Source organism: Phaenicophaeus curvirostris, chromosome 7, assembly GCF_032191515.1.
Source record: "Phaenicophaeus curvirostris isolate KB17595 chromosome 7, BPBGC_Pcur_1.0, whole genome shotgun sequence".
Classification (NCBI taxonomy): domain Eukaryota; kingdom Metazoa; phylum Chordata; class Aves; order Cuculiformes; family Cuculidae; genus Phaenicophaeus; species Phaenicophaeus curvirostris.
The window spans coordinates 1,793,707-1,810,202 of NC_091398.1; the positions used below are offsets into that span (position 1 = coordinate 1,793,707).

The 16,496-nt window shown below is 46.9% G+C and overlaps 1 protein-coding gene across 1 annotated transcript in view; it reads left to right on the forward strand.

The window, feature by feature from the left end:
- The first annotated feature begins 3,771 nt into the window (after positions 1-3,771).
- The window catches only part of CPS1 (carbamoyl-phosphate synthase 1), an 80,993-nt gene continuing 68,268 nt past the window's right edge, over positions 3,772-16,496 (forward strand). Inside the window, exons 1-3 of the mRNA XM_069860559.1 lie at positions 3,772-3,859; positions 7,675-7,825; positions 13,130-13,239. Coding sequence (XP_069716660.1) covers positions 3,834-3,859; positions 7,675-7,825; positions 13,130-13,239 — 287 coding nt within the window. The 5' untranslated portion in view covers positions 3,772-3,833. The remainder of the gene's footprint in view (positions 3,860-7,674; positions 7,826-13,129; positions 13,240-16,496) is intronic.

Genomic DNA, 16,496 nt, shown 5'->3' on the forward strand with positions numbered 1-16,496 from the left:
AGCCAGTGGTATGTTTGAGCCTCTGGAATCACGGGGGAAAAGGGATGGCTCCTAATCCCGGCCCTCAGTTGTAAAAAATGTTTAGAAAATGTCAGGGAATGAGAAATCTTGCTGCCTCCAGCCATCTTCCAGTAAATGGAGTTCAGCTTTGGACTGAAGTCTCACCCCACAGAGTTCTGTTGGGGAGCTCTGTTTCCTGGGCCAGTCTCCCTTGGTCACATTGGTGTGGAAAGAAGGGTTGTGGCTGAGGTGCGGTGCTGGTCGTGGCGCTGGGAGCAAACTGCCCTTTGTCTGGGTGTTATTGCCCCTCAGGAACGCTCCTCTGTCAGCGCTCAGTTTTCGCTGACTAAGAGATTTCTGGAATTGGCCTTTTGGAATCATGTCAGGCTCTTCCAGACACTGCAAGGGTTTTCCCTGTTTCTCTCAAGTCAGCTGATCTGAGAGGAGCTGCTAATCCCAGTGGCAATGGAATTTGACCCCTTCCCAAGACATTGGTTCTTTTTCTCTTGCTGGAGATAAGGGCTTTATCTTTGTCAAGTTTGGGGGCTCCATATCCAGACAGTGATGAGTGCACCCTGGCTCAAGCCCTACAGAGAAGATTAATCTCCTTGAAAATGGATCTTCTCTCACCTGGAATAAGTATTTAACAGTTGTGTTATCAAGCACTGTATAAACTTTACTGGTCAAAAGGTGATTGTGACTACTGCTTATACACAGAATTTGGAAAAGAAGGGAGGTGCCAAGGTAGGTGATTCAGAATTAACAAGGAATTTGCCCTGTAAGTTTTTAAAAGCTGCATTGGTTTGAGATTTTCAGTTATTTTGTTGCAGTATTTTTTTCTGTTTGCCAAATGTAATGTCTTTACTAGCTTCTAAAATAATCACATCAGCTGTTAACTGACACAGGGCCTGTCAATTGCTCATTAACACTTCTGTACCCTGAATCATAAAAGGGCTTGGGTTAGAAGGGACCCTTACAGGTCATCCAGTTCCACCCCTCTACTGGGCATCTTCAACCCCATCAGGTTGCTTGGAGCCCCATCCAACCTGACCTGGAATGTTTCCAGGGATGGGGCCTCCACCACCTCCCTGGGCAACCTGAGCCAGTGTTTCACCACCCTCACAGGGAAAACATTTCTCCCTAAGATCTCATCTAAATCTCCCCTTATGCAGCTGAAAATTATTCCTCTTCTCCTATCCCTGCCCTCCCTGATCAAGAGCCCCTCCCCAGCTTTCCTGGAGCCCCTTTCAGCACTGGAAGCTGCTCTAAGGTCTTCCCACAGCCTTCTCTTCTCCAGGCTGGACAACCCCAACTCTCTCAGCCTGTCCTTATAGCAGAGATGCTCCAGCCCTCAGATCATCTCCGTGGCCTCCTCTGGACTCGCTCCAACAGCTCCATGTCCTTCCTGTGCTGAGGACTCTAGGACTGGACACAGGGCTCCAGGTGGGGTCTCATGAGAGCAGAGGGGCAGAATCCCTCCCTCACCCTGGTGGTCCCACTGCTTTGGCTGCAGCCCAGGACACAGTTGGCCTTCTGGGCCCTGTGGCATTTGCCACCACCTCTGGATACTCTGGTAGTTTGGAGGCACATTTCCTGCAGTTTATCAAACTGCACAAGGCATGAGGGTCTTTCCACAGCGAAGCGTTTCCCTTGCAGAACTGAATTACTGTGAGCTGTCAGCCAGGCTGAACTCATATTTTTGAAGTGAAACTGCATCTCAGTTTGATTCTGATGCTTTTTGACATTTGAGTTAAAATACAAAAATGAAACTTTGTGTTTTGAAAACAAAAAAAAAAAAACCCAGAAGGAAAATTTTAATTTAAAAGAGGAAAAAATATGTTTTCCAGAAACAGCGGTTCAACTAACCTCTTCTAGTATTTCATAAAACCAGGTTTTGAGCAACTCTGTTTAAAACATTTCTTTATCCTTTTGGACTCCCAAATAAAAAGTGACATTCAATAGAATTAGGAAGGTGTTTCAAGTTACAGTTGCTTTGTTTTCCAACTGAAAGTATGAATGTATCCATGTTTTCTTCAGAGAGTGCTTTTGCAGCTGAAGACCCCTGGGGACAGCAGGCTGGATTTTGCACTGTCTGAAACCCTCACCAGCCCAGGGCTCATGCATCTTATTCAAAGAGCCCCTGTGTGTTGTGTTTGCCATTAATTGGTGTTGGCTCAGGGCTCAGATCTAAGTTCTCCTTCACCCAGACGTGTTTTCTGTGAGCAGGGACTGCAGGGTTGGGGCTTCAGCCTAAGATTTTGTTGTGCTGCTAAAAAACGGATTTCATACTGTTTTTCATATAAATGACCCCTTTTTACAGGAAGTGGTTAAGGTTTGGTAGGATTCTTGCCCTTTCTAGTGCAAGGGGTTTGTCATCAGAGAAGAGTCTGTCCTTGCAGGGAAATAAATCAACTAGAAAAGTATATGAAAACAAAGGGAAAAGGTGTAAAGACAGGAATTAATTCTGCTTTTCACGTTGACTTCTAAAATCTGGAGTACCTCCCATTCAAGGGCAAGCTGAGAGAGTTGGGGTTGTTCAGCCTGGAGAAAAGAAGGCCCAGGAAGGCACTGAGATGGATGGGAAAGAAGCTGCAAGCAAGAGCACACCTATAAGGGCAAAGTGGGCAGCTAGGAGCATTATGGTTCTAGTTCCTGTACTTCTCAGCTTGTCACTTGGAATTGTTTATATTAGATCATTCCAGTCTTTTATTAATTTTAAAGCAATTTGGTATCCTTTGGGAAGCTCAGGGTAGAAAAAGGTTTAGGGTGAAGTCTGGTTTACTTGGGCTGGTGTCACATCTGCACCGTGCTTTACTGAAACTGGAATAGGAGGATGAAAGCTCATGGTTTTACCCAAACGTATTCAGATCTATGACAGAATAATAATAAGTAAATTATAAGTCAACAATCAGCAATGCTTGGCTTTTTGGATAACGACCAATTCCTGCATCTCTGAGGAATCAAGCAGGTGGGTTTTTAATAAGGTTCATTTGGCTTGTCAGTAAGTTAGGCAAGCAAAGAAGTGATTATCAGTGTTTGTGCCACATGAAGGCACTCTGGAACTATAAGAGAGCATCCAGGCTGGAATATCTGCTGTTTACTCAAAATTTGACTGAGACTGAAAGGGAAGAGGGATTGCTATGGCCAAGCTTTCATCTGTTTTCCATCTCTGTATGTATCTGTAGTGAACTTCCATCAAGGTACCAGCCGGCAGGAGCTGAGGATCAGCCTTTCCCTCAAACCATGCTTCATCCTAACTTGTGTGGGTTGTTCTGCCAGGTTTCGTGAGCTCTCCCAGTCCTGTCTCTGTGGATATACAGTCCATGGGATGTGAATTCCCAACAGCTGTGCCTTCAAGCAGGTTTGCCGTGGAGCTGTGCACACGCAGATCATCTGACGCTGCCATGGAACCTTGATCTTTCTCTGAGTTCTAGAGAGACAATCTGTGCAGGCAGAGTGGACACAGCTGGTATTCCTAGCTGGCCAGAAATGCTGAGTGAATATAGGAAACCAGCAATTTTTTTCTGTCTGGAAAAGTTAGGATCTGGCAAGAGGTGAATTTTCTATAATTTAAAATTTAACTTTTTACAATTTAGCTTCAGTGCTGAGGCCAGAACCAGGTTTTAAAATTTATCACATCTACCAATCTTTATTGCTTCACAGATGAAGGCTGAAATTCTCTAATAATGAGCCGCTGCTGTTTGACTGGACTTGAGGAAAAATGTCAGGATCATAGAATCGCTTGGTTGGAAAAGACCTTTGAGATCATCAAGTCCAACCCTGCCTGTCCACTACTAAACCAGATCCCTGAGCATGTTCTAGCTGTGGCTCAAATGACAGAATTCGTGAGTGCTGAGGGGTAAAGATTGCATTTGATTCTTCTTCCTTTCAGTTTTTCTCCATATACCCAGGTGAAGATCAGCCTTAGTTTTGACATTCCTGCCTTGATGCGCTTTGCATCACAATTACCGTGTTTTCTGAACATTGTGGGTTTTGTTGAAATGCTTCGTTAGATCTGAGATTGGCTCAGCGCAGCAGCTCTCAAAGTGTAACTGAGCTGGCTTTCTCTCCTGCAGCATCCAAGAGGATCAGGGGAGAGGGGGGGCCTGGATGCTCATAGTTCATTTGCCTGTGATCAAGATAGTTTCAGTTCATTCCCACCTACGCACTGCAATAAAAAGTAAGTTATGGCCACTGAGGTGACGGGTTTTGATAGGGTTGTTAACAATGTGAGCAAAAATCCATAGACTCGTTGAGGTTTGAAAAGCCCTCTAAGCTCATCCAGTCCGACTGTCAGCCCAACCCTACCGTGCCTACTAAACCACATACCCAAGTGCCATGGCCACATGGTTTTTGAACCCCTCCAGGGATGGAGATTCCACCACTGCCATGTCCAGAAGCACATCTATGGGCTATCAAGCTCAAGCTTACTGCTGTACCCGTCACAGTGATTCTGCTTGGTAAATTAACACCTTATTAGAAAACAGAAGACAAATCTTAATGTTTTTCAGGCACTTTTAAAACTCTTCCTCCAAGTTTCTTGGGAAGCATGTAGAGCCTTGGACTGGAAGACAGGCTTTCCAAATCACTTTGAGGGCTTTTCTGCTTAGCTGAGGGTATTTGTCTTGTTCCCTGTGCCAGCAGAGAATTTCAGTTGTGCTGGTGCCTTCAACACTTCTGCTTTTCCACTCAATGTTTCTGGAATGTCTTTTAGTTGGGGTAAGACGGAGCAGTCAGAATCTGACACAACATCCTGACAGATGACAGGAGAGAGTTCCAAAAGCATCTGAAGGATGCTTGGGGAAAAACTCCTTTCTAATCTCAGCTACAAGAAGTCCAAGCAGTCCTTGTGGGCTGCTTGTTCTGCTGATCCCAATCCAGGGGAGACTTATGCCACTGGAGCTCCACTGAGCTGGAGGCAGTGACTTGGGGCTGGCTCTGACATGAGTCTGGGCCAACGTGCCCACATCTTGGCTTTGATCTCTTGTCTTTCAAGTCAGAACAGAACTATGTTGTGACTTTTAAAGACAACTTGAAAATGAGAAATCTGGCATCGCTTGGATTGCCTGGTTGCTCGTAGCAGAGCTTCCCAGCTGTGAGAAGTGATTTTAGGGGTGTCTGTTTTGGGGCCAGTCCTGGGGCACAGAGCAGGGCCCCTTCTGAAACTCAAGCAGTTTGTTTTAAGCCTCTAAAAATGCAGGCACTTTGCTTGCTTTGAGTATCTTGGCCCTGGGGATTTATAAAGCCACAGACCGCTGATCTTTGGTTTTTTACGGAACAGTGGGACTGTGTGATGGATTTCATTTCTGATGTTTTTCACTTGTAAACAGTAAGGAAAAGCTCCTCATTTTAATGAGTGCTTTGCTTTCCTTGTCCTCCTCCCTGTCTGTGTACGACATAGCGTAAATGAATATGAAACAAGAGGCAGCCTGCCTTTCTCTGAACAGCTCTGCCACGTCTCAGAACACGTTAAGGAAGCAGGAGTTGCGAATACGTCCCCCCCTGTATTTGAACTGTTTTCATCTGAGTGAATCTTCTCCCTTGATGGCTTTACATTCCTGACTTCACTGATAGGTGCCATTCCTCCAGAGTCTCTGCTCGTTCTTTGCTCTGGTGAGACCACACCTGGTGCCCTCTTTTCAGTTCTGGAATTCTCAGCACAGGAAGGACATGAAGCTGTTGGAGCGAGTCCAGAGGAGGCCACAGAGATGATTCGACGCTGGAGCACCTCCTGGACGAGGACAGGCTGAGAGAGTTGTTCAGCCTGGAGAAGAGAAGGCTGTGGGGAGAGCTTAGAGCAGCTTCCAGCACTGAAAGGGGATCCAGGAAAGCTGGGGAGGGGCTCTGGATCAGGGAGGGCAGGGATAGGACGAGGGGGAAGGGTTTTTCAGTTCAAAGAGGGGAGATGGAGATGAGATTTTAGGCAGAAATATTTTGCTGTGAGGGTGGGGAGGCCCTGGCCCAGGTTGCCCAGAGCAGGGGTGGCTGCCCCATCCCTGGAGGGGTTCAAGGCCAGGCTGGATGGGGCTTGGAGCCCCTGATCCAGTGGGAGGTGTCCCTGCCCATGGCAGGGGTGGGACTGGATGGGCTTTAGGGTCCCTTCTGACCCAAACCACTCTGTTCTGTACAAGTCACATACTGACAGGGAAGTTTTAAGCTCAGGTAATGTGGTTGCATCTCCATAAAACCACTGATCTCTGCCCTCCCTTTTCCATTCTTCTGTGGTTGCTTTCTTTTTCCTTATCGATTCCCTGTTTTTTAGTTATTCTGCCTCTTCTAGTCTTTACATTAAGCGAAGCACGCACTTAGGACCTGTCCAAACCACGCAAGACTTGTTTGTGTGTTTGCAGGTTTTCCTGAACTGGGGCTTCTCTCAGGAATGCCTGATATATTTCCTGGCCTGAAAGAGTCAACAGTTCATCACCTCTTTTCAGCATGTTGGCAGCGAGACAAATCGCTTGGATATTTTTGCCTGGTTTTGGCAGAGGGAAGTTCCTCCGTCGTGGTGAAGGCTTTGAAAAGGAAGGCAGTTCTTACACCGGGGGGATGACCCTCCTAATCTCAGAAGGTCTGAGGTGGGCTTAATCGATTTTGATAACAAAACGTGGATGAAAAAGGAAGACAGCAGGGTCAAATCTAGTCTGTGGGGCAGCCTTACAGTGGAGGTGATGAAGGAAAGTAGGTTTTTTGCCTGTTGTTCCTCTATACAATATTTCATCCTTAATATCTGGCTGCCTCATTAGATATGTGTGTGTGTCCTGTAGATCCCTGACACGCTGAATCCAGTTGGTGATGTTTACACCTGGCAAAAGATCTGCTCTGCCAAAAGGTCCTTTTTCTGCTCACACTGGACCTGCTGTGCTCACGAGTGGCCTTGTGGTAACATAAAAGGGTTCCTTTGGGGCTGGATCCCTCTGCCTCATTGTGCAGCCACATTGAAGATCATGTGGTGGAAGGGAGAGGTTAGGAATTAGCAGTTTAGGTGCCAAAGTTGCTAGTGTGGATTGTTTCTGGTTCAAATGTGTGTACCCACGGCCCAAAAAGCCTCCTGATGTGAAACGTGTGTGACATTCGTGGCAATGCAAAGCTAATTTATTGTGGAATGCATCTTGGGAAGAAAGCTGGCTTTGGAATTGCATGTAGGATTGCAGGAGTGTTTGGAAATTAAGATGATACAGATCTTGCAGTCCATTAACTTATAAGCATGCCTTGGTTTCTGTAGGTCTCCTCTTCCGTGTGTCTCTCCAACCTGGACCACTACAGGCTGGAGCTTAGCAGATAGAGGAACAGCTAACAAAACCATTTTCCCGTTCCCCGTATTTGTTTATTTATTTATATGTGATGTCTCCAGCAGGTTCTGCTGCCTTGCAGCAGGCAGAGCAGGTGTCTGGCCTGTGGTGCAACCCCTGCAGCCTGTTCAGAGACCAAGCTGAAGGAAAATATTGCAGGGGTGTCTAGGCCAGCACCCCTGCGAGGAGGGGCGAGAGGAGGTGGGGCTGCACCGGGGACTTCAGGGGCAGAATAAATGGGAAGGTGTAGGGCAACCACAGTACAGCCAGTCTAGCACACCTGCTGTCTCGATCTTCTCCTGTCATCTGCAAGAGGACATTGTCCCCGCCGAATCTTGAAGAAATACATCCAAGCAGGTTTTGGTTCTGTCTTGTTTGCTTTAAGCTTTAGTTACCCACTGGCAGCTTTCAAGATGACAAGGATTTTGATGGCTTGCAAAGTGGCGAGGACTTTGAAAAGCAGATTGGAGTTCTGCAACGCGTCTGCTGATCACTGGAGTTTCTCAAGGACTGGAACCAGGTTGTTGAGCATCAAGGTAACAGGAACTGAGCTGCTGTGGTTTCACAGACGTGTTTGGCATGCTGAGAGATAGCTCGCTGCAGATAACAGGGCTTACCTAGACACATAAAACTGAACCAGACGAGACTCGTCTGAACCTTGTCTGAACTGTAAGTGAGGGGGCTGCTTGGCTAAATGTTTTTATTAGCTAGGCAAACACGCTTTCTGTGTAGTCTGGAGTGGGAATTATGGGGTAGAGAGCACCAAAAGGTGAAAGTTCAGGGCTTGGGTTAATTTCTATATGGCATTTTCTTTAGAAACACCTCACCCTTCTATAGAACTGATAGCTAACAGAGTGATTTCTCAGTCCATATGAGCATGGATCAACTAGATTTTTAAAACATGCATCATTTGAAGTATGTGATTAATCCTTCTGAGTCCACTAAGGATCCATTTTCAATGCATTGGAAACCACGATTGGATTAACCAGAGAGGCAGACAGCTCTTTGTGAATGTACCAGCTCGTGATTTACTGGGGCTGGAACCCCTTAGTTCTCTTCCCAAACTTTCTCCTGCTTTTGTAAAAAAGAGCTGTATTGGGCCAGCTCATAACCCAGGCAGAGCACAGTGGTGAAATGGGGCTTTCTTTCTGATTTCTGTAGCACTGGGATCAGCAGTGTGATAGAATTAGCAACCGGAGGAACGGAATACAAAAAAATAGCTGGAATACGAAACTCTTCCTGGCCTGAGGCTTTTGCTTTCAGACAGTAACAGGTTTATAAACATTTTCCCAGGAGACATACAGATGGAGAAGTGGAAGGGACTCTCTAATCTACGCATGCAAGCAGTAAATCAGAAGCCCTGAGGGAATTTTTAAGGATAAGTGGTCTTGAGGAGTTAACCTGTTGTGCTGGATTGTGGAACTTAACTGTAGTTGTGAGACAAGTGACCAAGTCAGTGACTTATGGCTGGATTTGGTGTTCCAACCATCATTAGAGGTAATGGGTATTTGTAAGAAGTTTGGAGAAGGAGTAAAATACAAAGTAATTAAGGTGTGTGGGTTAATGGCAGTATAGGTAATGATCCCATTCTTCTATTATTGCAGCCTTAAATGAGCGCTTAGTTCCCTTTTATTGCTTTTTCTCAGTGGGCTATTTTAGGGAACATAACAAAATACAATGAAAACATGTTTCTAACCTGTGTCTGAGCTAAGTAAAGTATTAGAGAGCGTGAAGAAAAGGCGGTAGTTTTAGTAGAGTGCCTAATAATTCTTCTTCCAAGTCTGTTTTCTGTCCAATTGCACTCAGCCTATGTGGGGAAGCACTGCTGCAGGTGAGCAGTCTGAGATGTGGGGTCTGTATTTCCCTCCTGCATCCCATCTTTCAGTTCTAAAGGAGAGATGGAGTGCTCCCGAGTGAAAGAGGGGCATAAAGAGTAGATTGGAGACCCCTGTGGGCCCTCTGTAAGGGTGCTTAGCATCACTGGTTTCAGGATAATCAGGCTTCTTTATAATTCAGGGATGGGCAGAGAGGCTGCAGCTGGAAGCTCGTACCATTTAATGCTCATCTGAGGCCAATGTAGTTAAATGGGGATGTAAAGGGTAGTAGGAGCCATAAATAGGTGGCTTGTAATGGTAGAGCTGGCTCAGTAAGGAGAGGATTGGGAGAGCTATAAAAACCACCAGGAACAAGCTAAAAATATAGTGAGAAATGAGAGGGAGAGGAGGAAAATGTTCAAGCCCTTGCTTTAGAAACTCTTTCAGATTACTGTAAAAGGGCTCTTGAGATGCATTTTGAGGGAGGTGGAAAGTAACTGAGGAAATGACTGCATGGGATACAGAGAGCTGGGGAGGAGGCGGAAGATCAGTTAAGGGCTATTCTGCTCTTCTCCCTTTGGAGCTGAATGTGAGGAGAAGGCAAAATGGGCCCTGTTCCCTTAGAGATGGAGGGAGATTAGGGAGCTGCTACTGTGGGGGAGAAATAGGGGTGCTTGTTCCCTCAGGTGACTGCTGGGTGCCTCACTTCTGCTTGGTTTCCTCCTTGTCCCTGGATTTTATCACAAACAAATGTTTGTGGCATTGCTGTGAACAGCCTGGAGGAGTTCAGGTTGGAGGAGCTGTGACTCTGCCTTGGAAGTTGTGTTGCGTTCCTGGCTTTGCTTTCTCTTTGGCTTGGATGGTAAAGAAACATACAAAGCTTCTCCCTAAAGGGGGTCTCTCCTTTGGTGTAGTACAAGACACTGACCTGGCTTTTGATTCCTTCTTTATTCTTGCACTTTCTTCTTCTCTTAATTTTAGCCAGAAGCAAATGTGCTAAGATAAAATTGTATGTATGAAAAAAGAGTTGGCAAAGGAAGTCTTAACTGTTAGCAGTGTCCAGATAGATTTCCAGCCTGTGATGGCGCAGTGGCACAAGAAAAGGCGTGTTTTCTTAGAGAGAAAAAGCCTCCTTTGTCTCTGGTTATTTGGTCATGGGAGAATAGTTTGGGTCAGAAGGGACCTCAAAGCCCATGGGCAGGGACACCTCCCACTGGATCAGGGGCTCCAAGCCCCATCCAGCCTGGCCTTAAGCCCCTCCAGGGATGGAGCAACCATGACTTCCCTGGGCCAGGGCCCCCTCATAGGAAAATATTTCTTCCTAAGATCTCATCTCAATCTCTCCTCTTTTAGCTTCAGACCGTCCCCCCTCGTCCTATCCCTGCAATCCCAGATCAAGAGCCTGTAAATCACTTTTCACATTAGAAACACAACTGCGAAGGCAAGGTAGGCTGGCAGCTTAGGGACATGGCAACACCTCCGCTGGAAATGTAAGCAAGAATAATTGCTTCTAGAATGCTCAACAAACAAACCAACCACTTAATTAAGAATAATAAATCAAGTGAGGGAGGGAAACATTTGCACATCCATCCCTTGCTGTAGCTGAACTGGCAGGCCGGTTATGGTTGCTCAGGGATGTTCGGCATTGCTTGAGCGCTGTGTAGGGGCTCTAATAGTTCAACAGGGTGTCTGTCTGACAGAAATGGTGTCTGATCTGGTCTGTGCGCAAGGGCAGGCGGCCCGTGGTGGGCGGAAAGGCGTGCAGATTCCTGGCAAGTGCTGTAGTGAGGGTGAATCTCAGAAGACCACGGGGATTGCTTGGATTTTGGCCCTCAGGACTTAAAGGGATCTTAACTTTTCTGGTCATTCCACCACGGTTGACTTTGCTTCCTGAAGGATTCTCCCAGGCTATGTTTGCGGCTGGGACCGCGATTGCCCCGGGTTGTACCAACAAGCGGCAGGACTGACTTGAGCTGGAGTTGATGTTTGGGTGGACTCAGCTTCATGGCCTAAGGTTGAGGGAAAACAGTTCCTACGCCCAGTTTCCAACATGAGGAGCATGGGCTGGGTGTCGTCCAGCAGGCTTCAGCCCCTGCCACGGGCAGGGACACCTCCCACTGGATCAGGGGCTCCAAGCCCCATCCAACCTCGGCTGTGAATCCCTCCAGGGATGGGGCAGCCACCCCTGCTCTGGGCAGCCTGGGCCAGGGCCTCCCCACTCTCACAGGAGAATATTTCTTCCTAAGATCTCACCTCAATCTCCCTTCTTTCAGCTCAAAACCATTCCCCTTTGTCCTGTCCCTGCCCTCCCTGATCAAGAGCCCCTCCCTAGCTTGCCTGGAGCCTGTTTCTATACTGGAAGCTGCTCTAAGTTCTGATGTCCAAACCTTTTGAGAATGACTGGATTTTTGACATTAATGAGGAAAAAATGCAAGTCTAAAAGCATCCCAGATGCACAGAATTCAATTACTTGGCAGTGCCGTTTGATTTTTAGTGTATTTTGCAGTACATTAGTAATTGACCTGTGCAGTATTTGTAACTGCAGAGGAGCTCTAGATGAATGTTTGCCATGATTGTTACAAAATGTTCAATGCTGGTAATGAAATTTCTCCTTGCTGTGATTGTTCATCTGATTTATGGCTAATGGAAAGCAGCTCTCCTGCTCCTCTCCACAGCAAATTGATCTTGATTCTTCTTTAAAAGAAGTCCCAGTAAGAGGAATTGTTCTGTAAAAAAGCCCCAATATGATGTTAAATCATCATGTGAGCTGCTGCCTGGTGGACACGTTTGGCACATTTCCTGCAGCACGGACCATTGGGATTTTGCACTGCTTGTTCAAGGCCAGGTTGGATGGGGCTTGGAGCCCCTGATCCAGTAGGAGGTGTCCCGGCCCATGGCAGGGGGTGACACTGGGTGGGCTTTGAGGTCCCTTCCAACCCAAACCATTCCATGATTCTGTGATTGCTCTGTGACTGCAGCTCCACGCCCTAGAGGCAGCTGTGCTTGCATTCCAGATAGGGATGTTTCTTATGAGTCAAAAGGTTCAAATTCATTGTTCAAACTCTTTTAAGCCCAGACATTTATTGGCAAATTGATTTCTAGCTTTGCTTACTCTCTCACTGATCTCTCTCAGTGATCGTGCTGCCTGGAGGAATCTCCCAACTCATTCTGTCATTTCGGCTGGGCAGATGCTCTTTATATTTTTGGTTGGAGTTCCCAGGTGGTGTCTCATCCAGTTCCTGGACAGGCTAAGGAAGATTTAGTTTCCAAATGAGGCAAAAGAGAATGTGTTTAGCCTGGTGTGTGCAAAGGCCCAGACTCTAGGCTGCTTGTTCTATACCTCCCTCTTATAGGACCATTTGTGCCTGTCCCTGAGGTCACAAGTGTCTGTCTGACCCACGAGTTCCTCTCTTCTGGTGTCCTACAGAGGAATGGACTGGTGTTTTGGGTTTTGCTGTTTCACACCAATCTAGTGAAGCACACACTTTTTTTTAGCAGCCTAGCTGTACATTTTCAACAGCAGTTAAGCACCTGCCAAAGGTCGCAGCTGGATGAGAGCCACTGTACTTGGGCAGCAAGCCCTGAGCAAACACTGGGGTGAGAGGTGATCCTTCCCTTGCGGAGTTAAGATATTGGTTAATTGAAAGGCATAATGGGTAGGAGACATGAACAAAGTGATGTGGAAGGGTGATCCCATAGAAACAGCAGCACATAGGATCGTTAAGGTTGGAAAATACCTCTAAGATCATCAAGTCCAACCATCAACACAACACTAACGTGCCTACATGCTCTGCTTGCAGTGAGGTTTGCCAGCTGCCACACCCTCGTTAGGAGCACAACGTTTCCCAAGTGTTAGAAAGGAAAAGAGCATCAGGAGACTGGTTAAAGAGACAGAATCTTGGTGGCTCGGAATGGGAGAGGGGCAGAAGTGCTTACAATGTGAGGTGTGAAAGGCAGGTGTCCTAGGTGTAATCTGTGTGAATCTTTTCCTCCTGTGTTTGAGTCTCTTCATGTGCCTTTTTCTAGGTGCAGACAGCGCACTTGGTGCTGGAAGATGGGACGAAGATGAAGGGCTATTCATTCGGCCATCCGTCCTCCACAGCAGGGGAAGTTGTATTCAACACTGGTCTGTCTGGGTAAGGCAAAAGCAAATGATATGCAACCACCCAGACTTCTCTAGGCTCTTGTTAAATGGTGAAAGCTGCTTTTTCCAAGCTCACGAGGTCCTGATCCAAGCCTGTAGTGTTCTGTATGATAAAACACTGCAATCCACGAACACAGAGAGAGGGTTAATGAAGAGAGTTCAGCCAGTCTTCTTGTGTCGTAGCATGGCAATGGCTTTAAGTGGTGGCTGCCCCCTCCCTGGAGGGGTTCAAGGCCAGGCTGGATGGGGCTTGGAGCCCCTGATCCAGTGGGAGGTGTCCCTGCCCATGGCAGGGGTGGGACTGGATGGGCTTTGAGGTCCCTTCTAACCCAAACCATTCCTCCTTCGAGGTAAAAAACCTTGGCTTCTAAGTGCAAAGTTTTCCAATCCTGAGTTTCCTAGGTTTGTCACCTGTGTGTCCCTAAGAACATGTGTTGGCTTATACCACAGTGTCACGATTTAGCCCCAGCCTGGCCAACCGTGACAGGCAGCTAAAAATGAGCATTAGGGCTTCTAGTTCGCTCCCCCCAGGGAAAGGGGACTGAAAGGAGAAAGACTTGTGGGTTGGAAACAAACAAAGACAGCTTTAATAAAGATAATAATTAAGAAAATACTATTAATAAGAAAATGAATAAAATATATACAAATATACAAAATTGCACCCCCTCCCCTTGATGACTTTGTCAACACAGATCCTGCAGAGCAGGCAAGGTGAGCGGCAGGAGGGAGGCTGCACCCAGGGACTGCATCCAGGAACACACAGTTCTGGGAGCAGGGACAAAAAGACAATCGAGGTCCTCACTGGACACTGGCCATCGAAGAAGGGGGCGAGACCCTTGTGATCCCTCGGTTTTACACCGAGTTATGAGGTGTATGGGTTGGAATGCTCTGTTGCTCAGTTTGGGGTCACCTCTCCTGTCCGCCCCTCCCTGCTGGCCTGACCTTTTTCTCCTCTTTGACTTGTGGCTCCATCAGCTCAAGGATGGCCTCAGTCTTCGTAGGAATAAGTGTAAGCCATGGCCTGTCTACATCCCAGTGCCCTGCGTGATTGCTGCTAGGCAGAAACCCAGTATGAAAAACATGCAGTGAACTGTCAAAAAGTGAAATTTCTGAGATGGGACCGAGCTGAGGTTAGGAAACACAGGGTTAAGGGTGCATTTAATTGGACATTTGTCAGCTCATGCCACAGTTAAGGATGCATTTACCCTCTGTGGCCTCTCCAGTTAAAGGGTAGGATCAGACTCGTGCCTAACCTAGTATGACTCTGTCCTCTGGAGTGGTGGAAGCCAGTGGCTGACTTCAGGTGGCAGGTAAATACTGCCGGTGCTTTTGTCAAACTGCTTGAGCTGATGAAATCTTCCCAGAGGAATGAGGGGTTTGGTTAAGAGAGGGATGTGTCCTTGGGCAGGTAAGACAGCCCTGAGGTTGTTGGTGCTTGAGCTTTTTCTGCAGCCTTTCATAGCTCTCTTTACCTAGTTGCCCTGCGTTCCCCAAATTCTGCTCTCCTTTGGAGAAACCGGTACTCACCGGATGAGTTTTTAACTGATCTTATTGGTGAGAACCTCAAATTGCTGCAGAGGGGAATCTGTTTGCAAAGTTTTGCATTAGGAGGCAATTATTTAAGTACTTTGACAGCACTAATTACTGGCTGTGTTAATATACCTGCCAACAAGCAACTGTTTAATAGAGATCAGGATGATGGAGGGCACCAGAGTTCTCTTCTCAGTGATAGATTATGGGCAATAAATCTTGTCACATCACAAAAGTCAAAGAGGGCCTGATGGATTAATTTTCTCTCCACATGTTCCTGTGGCGGCAGGGGCTGTGTTTGCTCATTTTCTAGTGATTTGGAGGGGATGCCTGTGAGAAGAGAGATCTCTTCTGTGCTGGGGAGTGTATGGGCATGGAGAGAACATTCAAATGTGAGGTTGTGTTTTCAGAGCACTCTTCAGGACCGTGACCTTGATTGATTGATTGAGAGAAGAAGAAGGTAAGAGTTCGCAGTATTGTTGCAGGTGGGAAAAGTGAATGATTTGCTACCAGTCCAGGGATTGCTGTGTGGGAAAAGAAACTCCTCTAGCTCTACCTAGTGCTCCTAAATGCGGAGATCACTGCCTTGTGTATCCAGAGGGATACACCTGCCTCTTAGCATTGACACCATAAGAAGTGCCTGCGTGAAGGAGGTGCCCAGGGTCACAGCCTGTCAGGGCACACAGCAGTTTGTTAGTGTAGGGAGCAAGAGGCTAGAAATGGGATAAGAGAACGTGCCACGGCTGCTGGTAAGCCTCAGGCAAATGTCTTCTCCACAGTAGGTGTTGCTGAGCTCTGAGTGAGATCAGTGTGGGCCCCGTATGTGATTAATATGCTGCTCTGCACCTTGTCTCTTCAGTGGGACTCAACCTCCTGGTTCATGTTGTAGAATTTGGTGTGCATGCAGCTTTTGGGCTTGAAGTACCTAAAGCTGGCTGAAATGATGTCACATTGCTCTGGAACAGAGGGCAGAGAGCACTGTTTTGGGGATGGAATGTTGGAATGTCCATTAGAAAAGGAAGGATGAGTTTTCCAGAAATGTTTGCTTAAAAAAAAAAAATAATGCTGGTGTTGCAGCCATCTGTCTGGTACAGGAACAATAGGGAAGAGCAGAGATTTCCAATTAAGAAAGAAGAATTATAACCCATCAAATGTTCCCATGTTTGAAGCAGCTCCAGTAATTCAGGGTGTGTTTCCCATGATATTGCAGCAAGAGAACTGACGGATGGGAGATTACTGGAAGCAGGTTGGCCTTTGGGCCAGTGCAGCAAGGACTAGACCTTGCAGCATCATTGGAGCGCGTGTTCCCAGCTGCTCCTCTGAGCTCCACAAGGCGTTGTGCCTGCTTAAAGGGCATCTCGGCTCAGTGTGGCCAAATCCAGTGGCTCTCTGTCCTTGTTTGCTGATCACAAATAACACACAAAGGTTAATTACGTTAGCTTTGCCATTAACAAAGAGTCTTTTGGAAGTGTAACGGATTGATTTAAGAGAGAGCAATGCCAGCTATGCGCACGCTTTGCAGTTACTGCAGCCCTATGATCGGGTTGCACTTTGTGAGGCTATTTTCCTGCAGCAGGGACTGTAGATCTGAGTGGCAGGAGAGGCTTCCCTGAACATATTTCACGGCCATTGTTCACTCGACGTGTCATATCTCAGAGCTGGCTGGTGTGCTGCTTGGTCTGTATCTGCCTGCTACCACTCCGGGTTTGTGAATAGCTT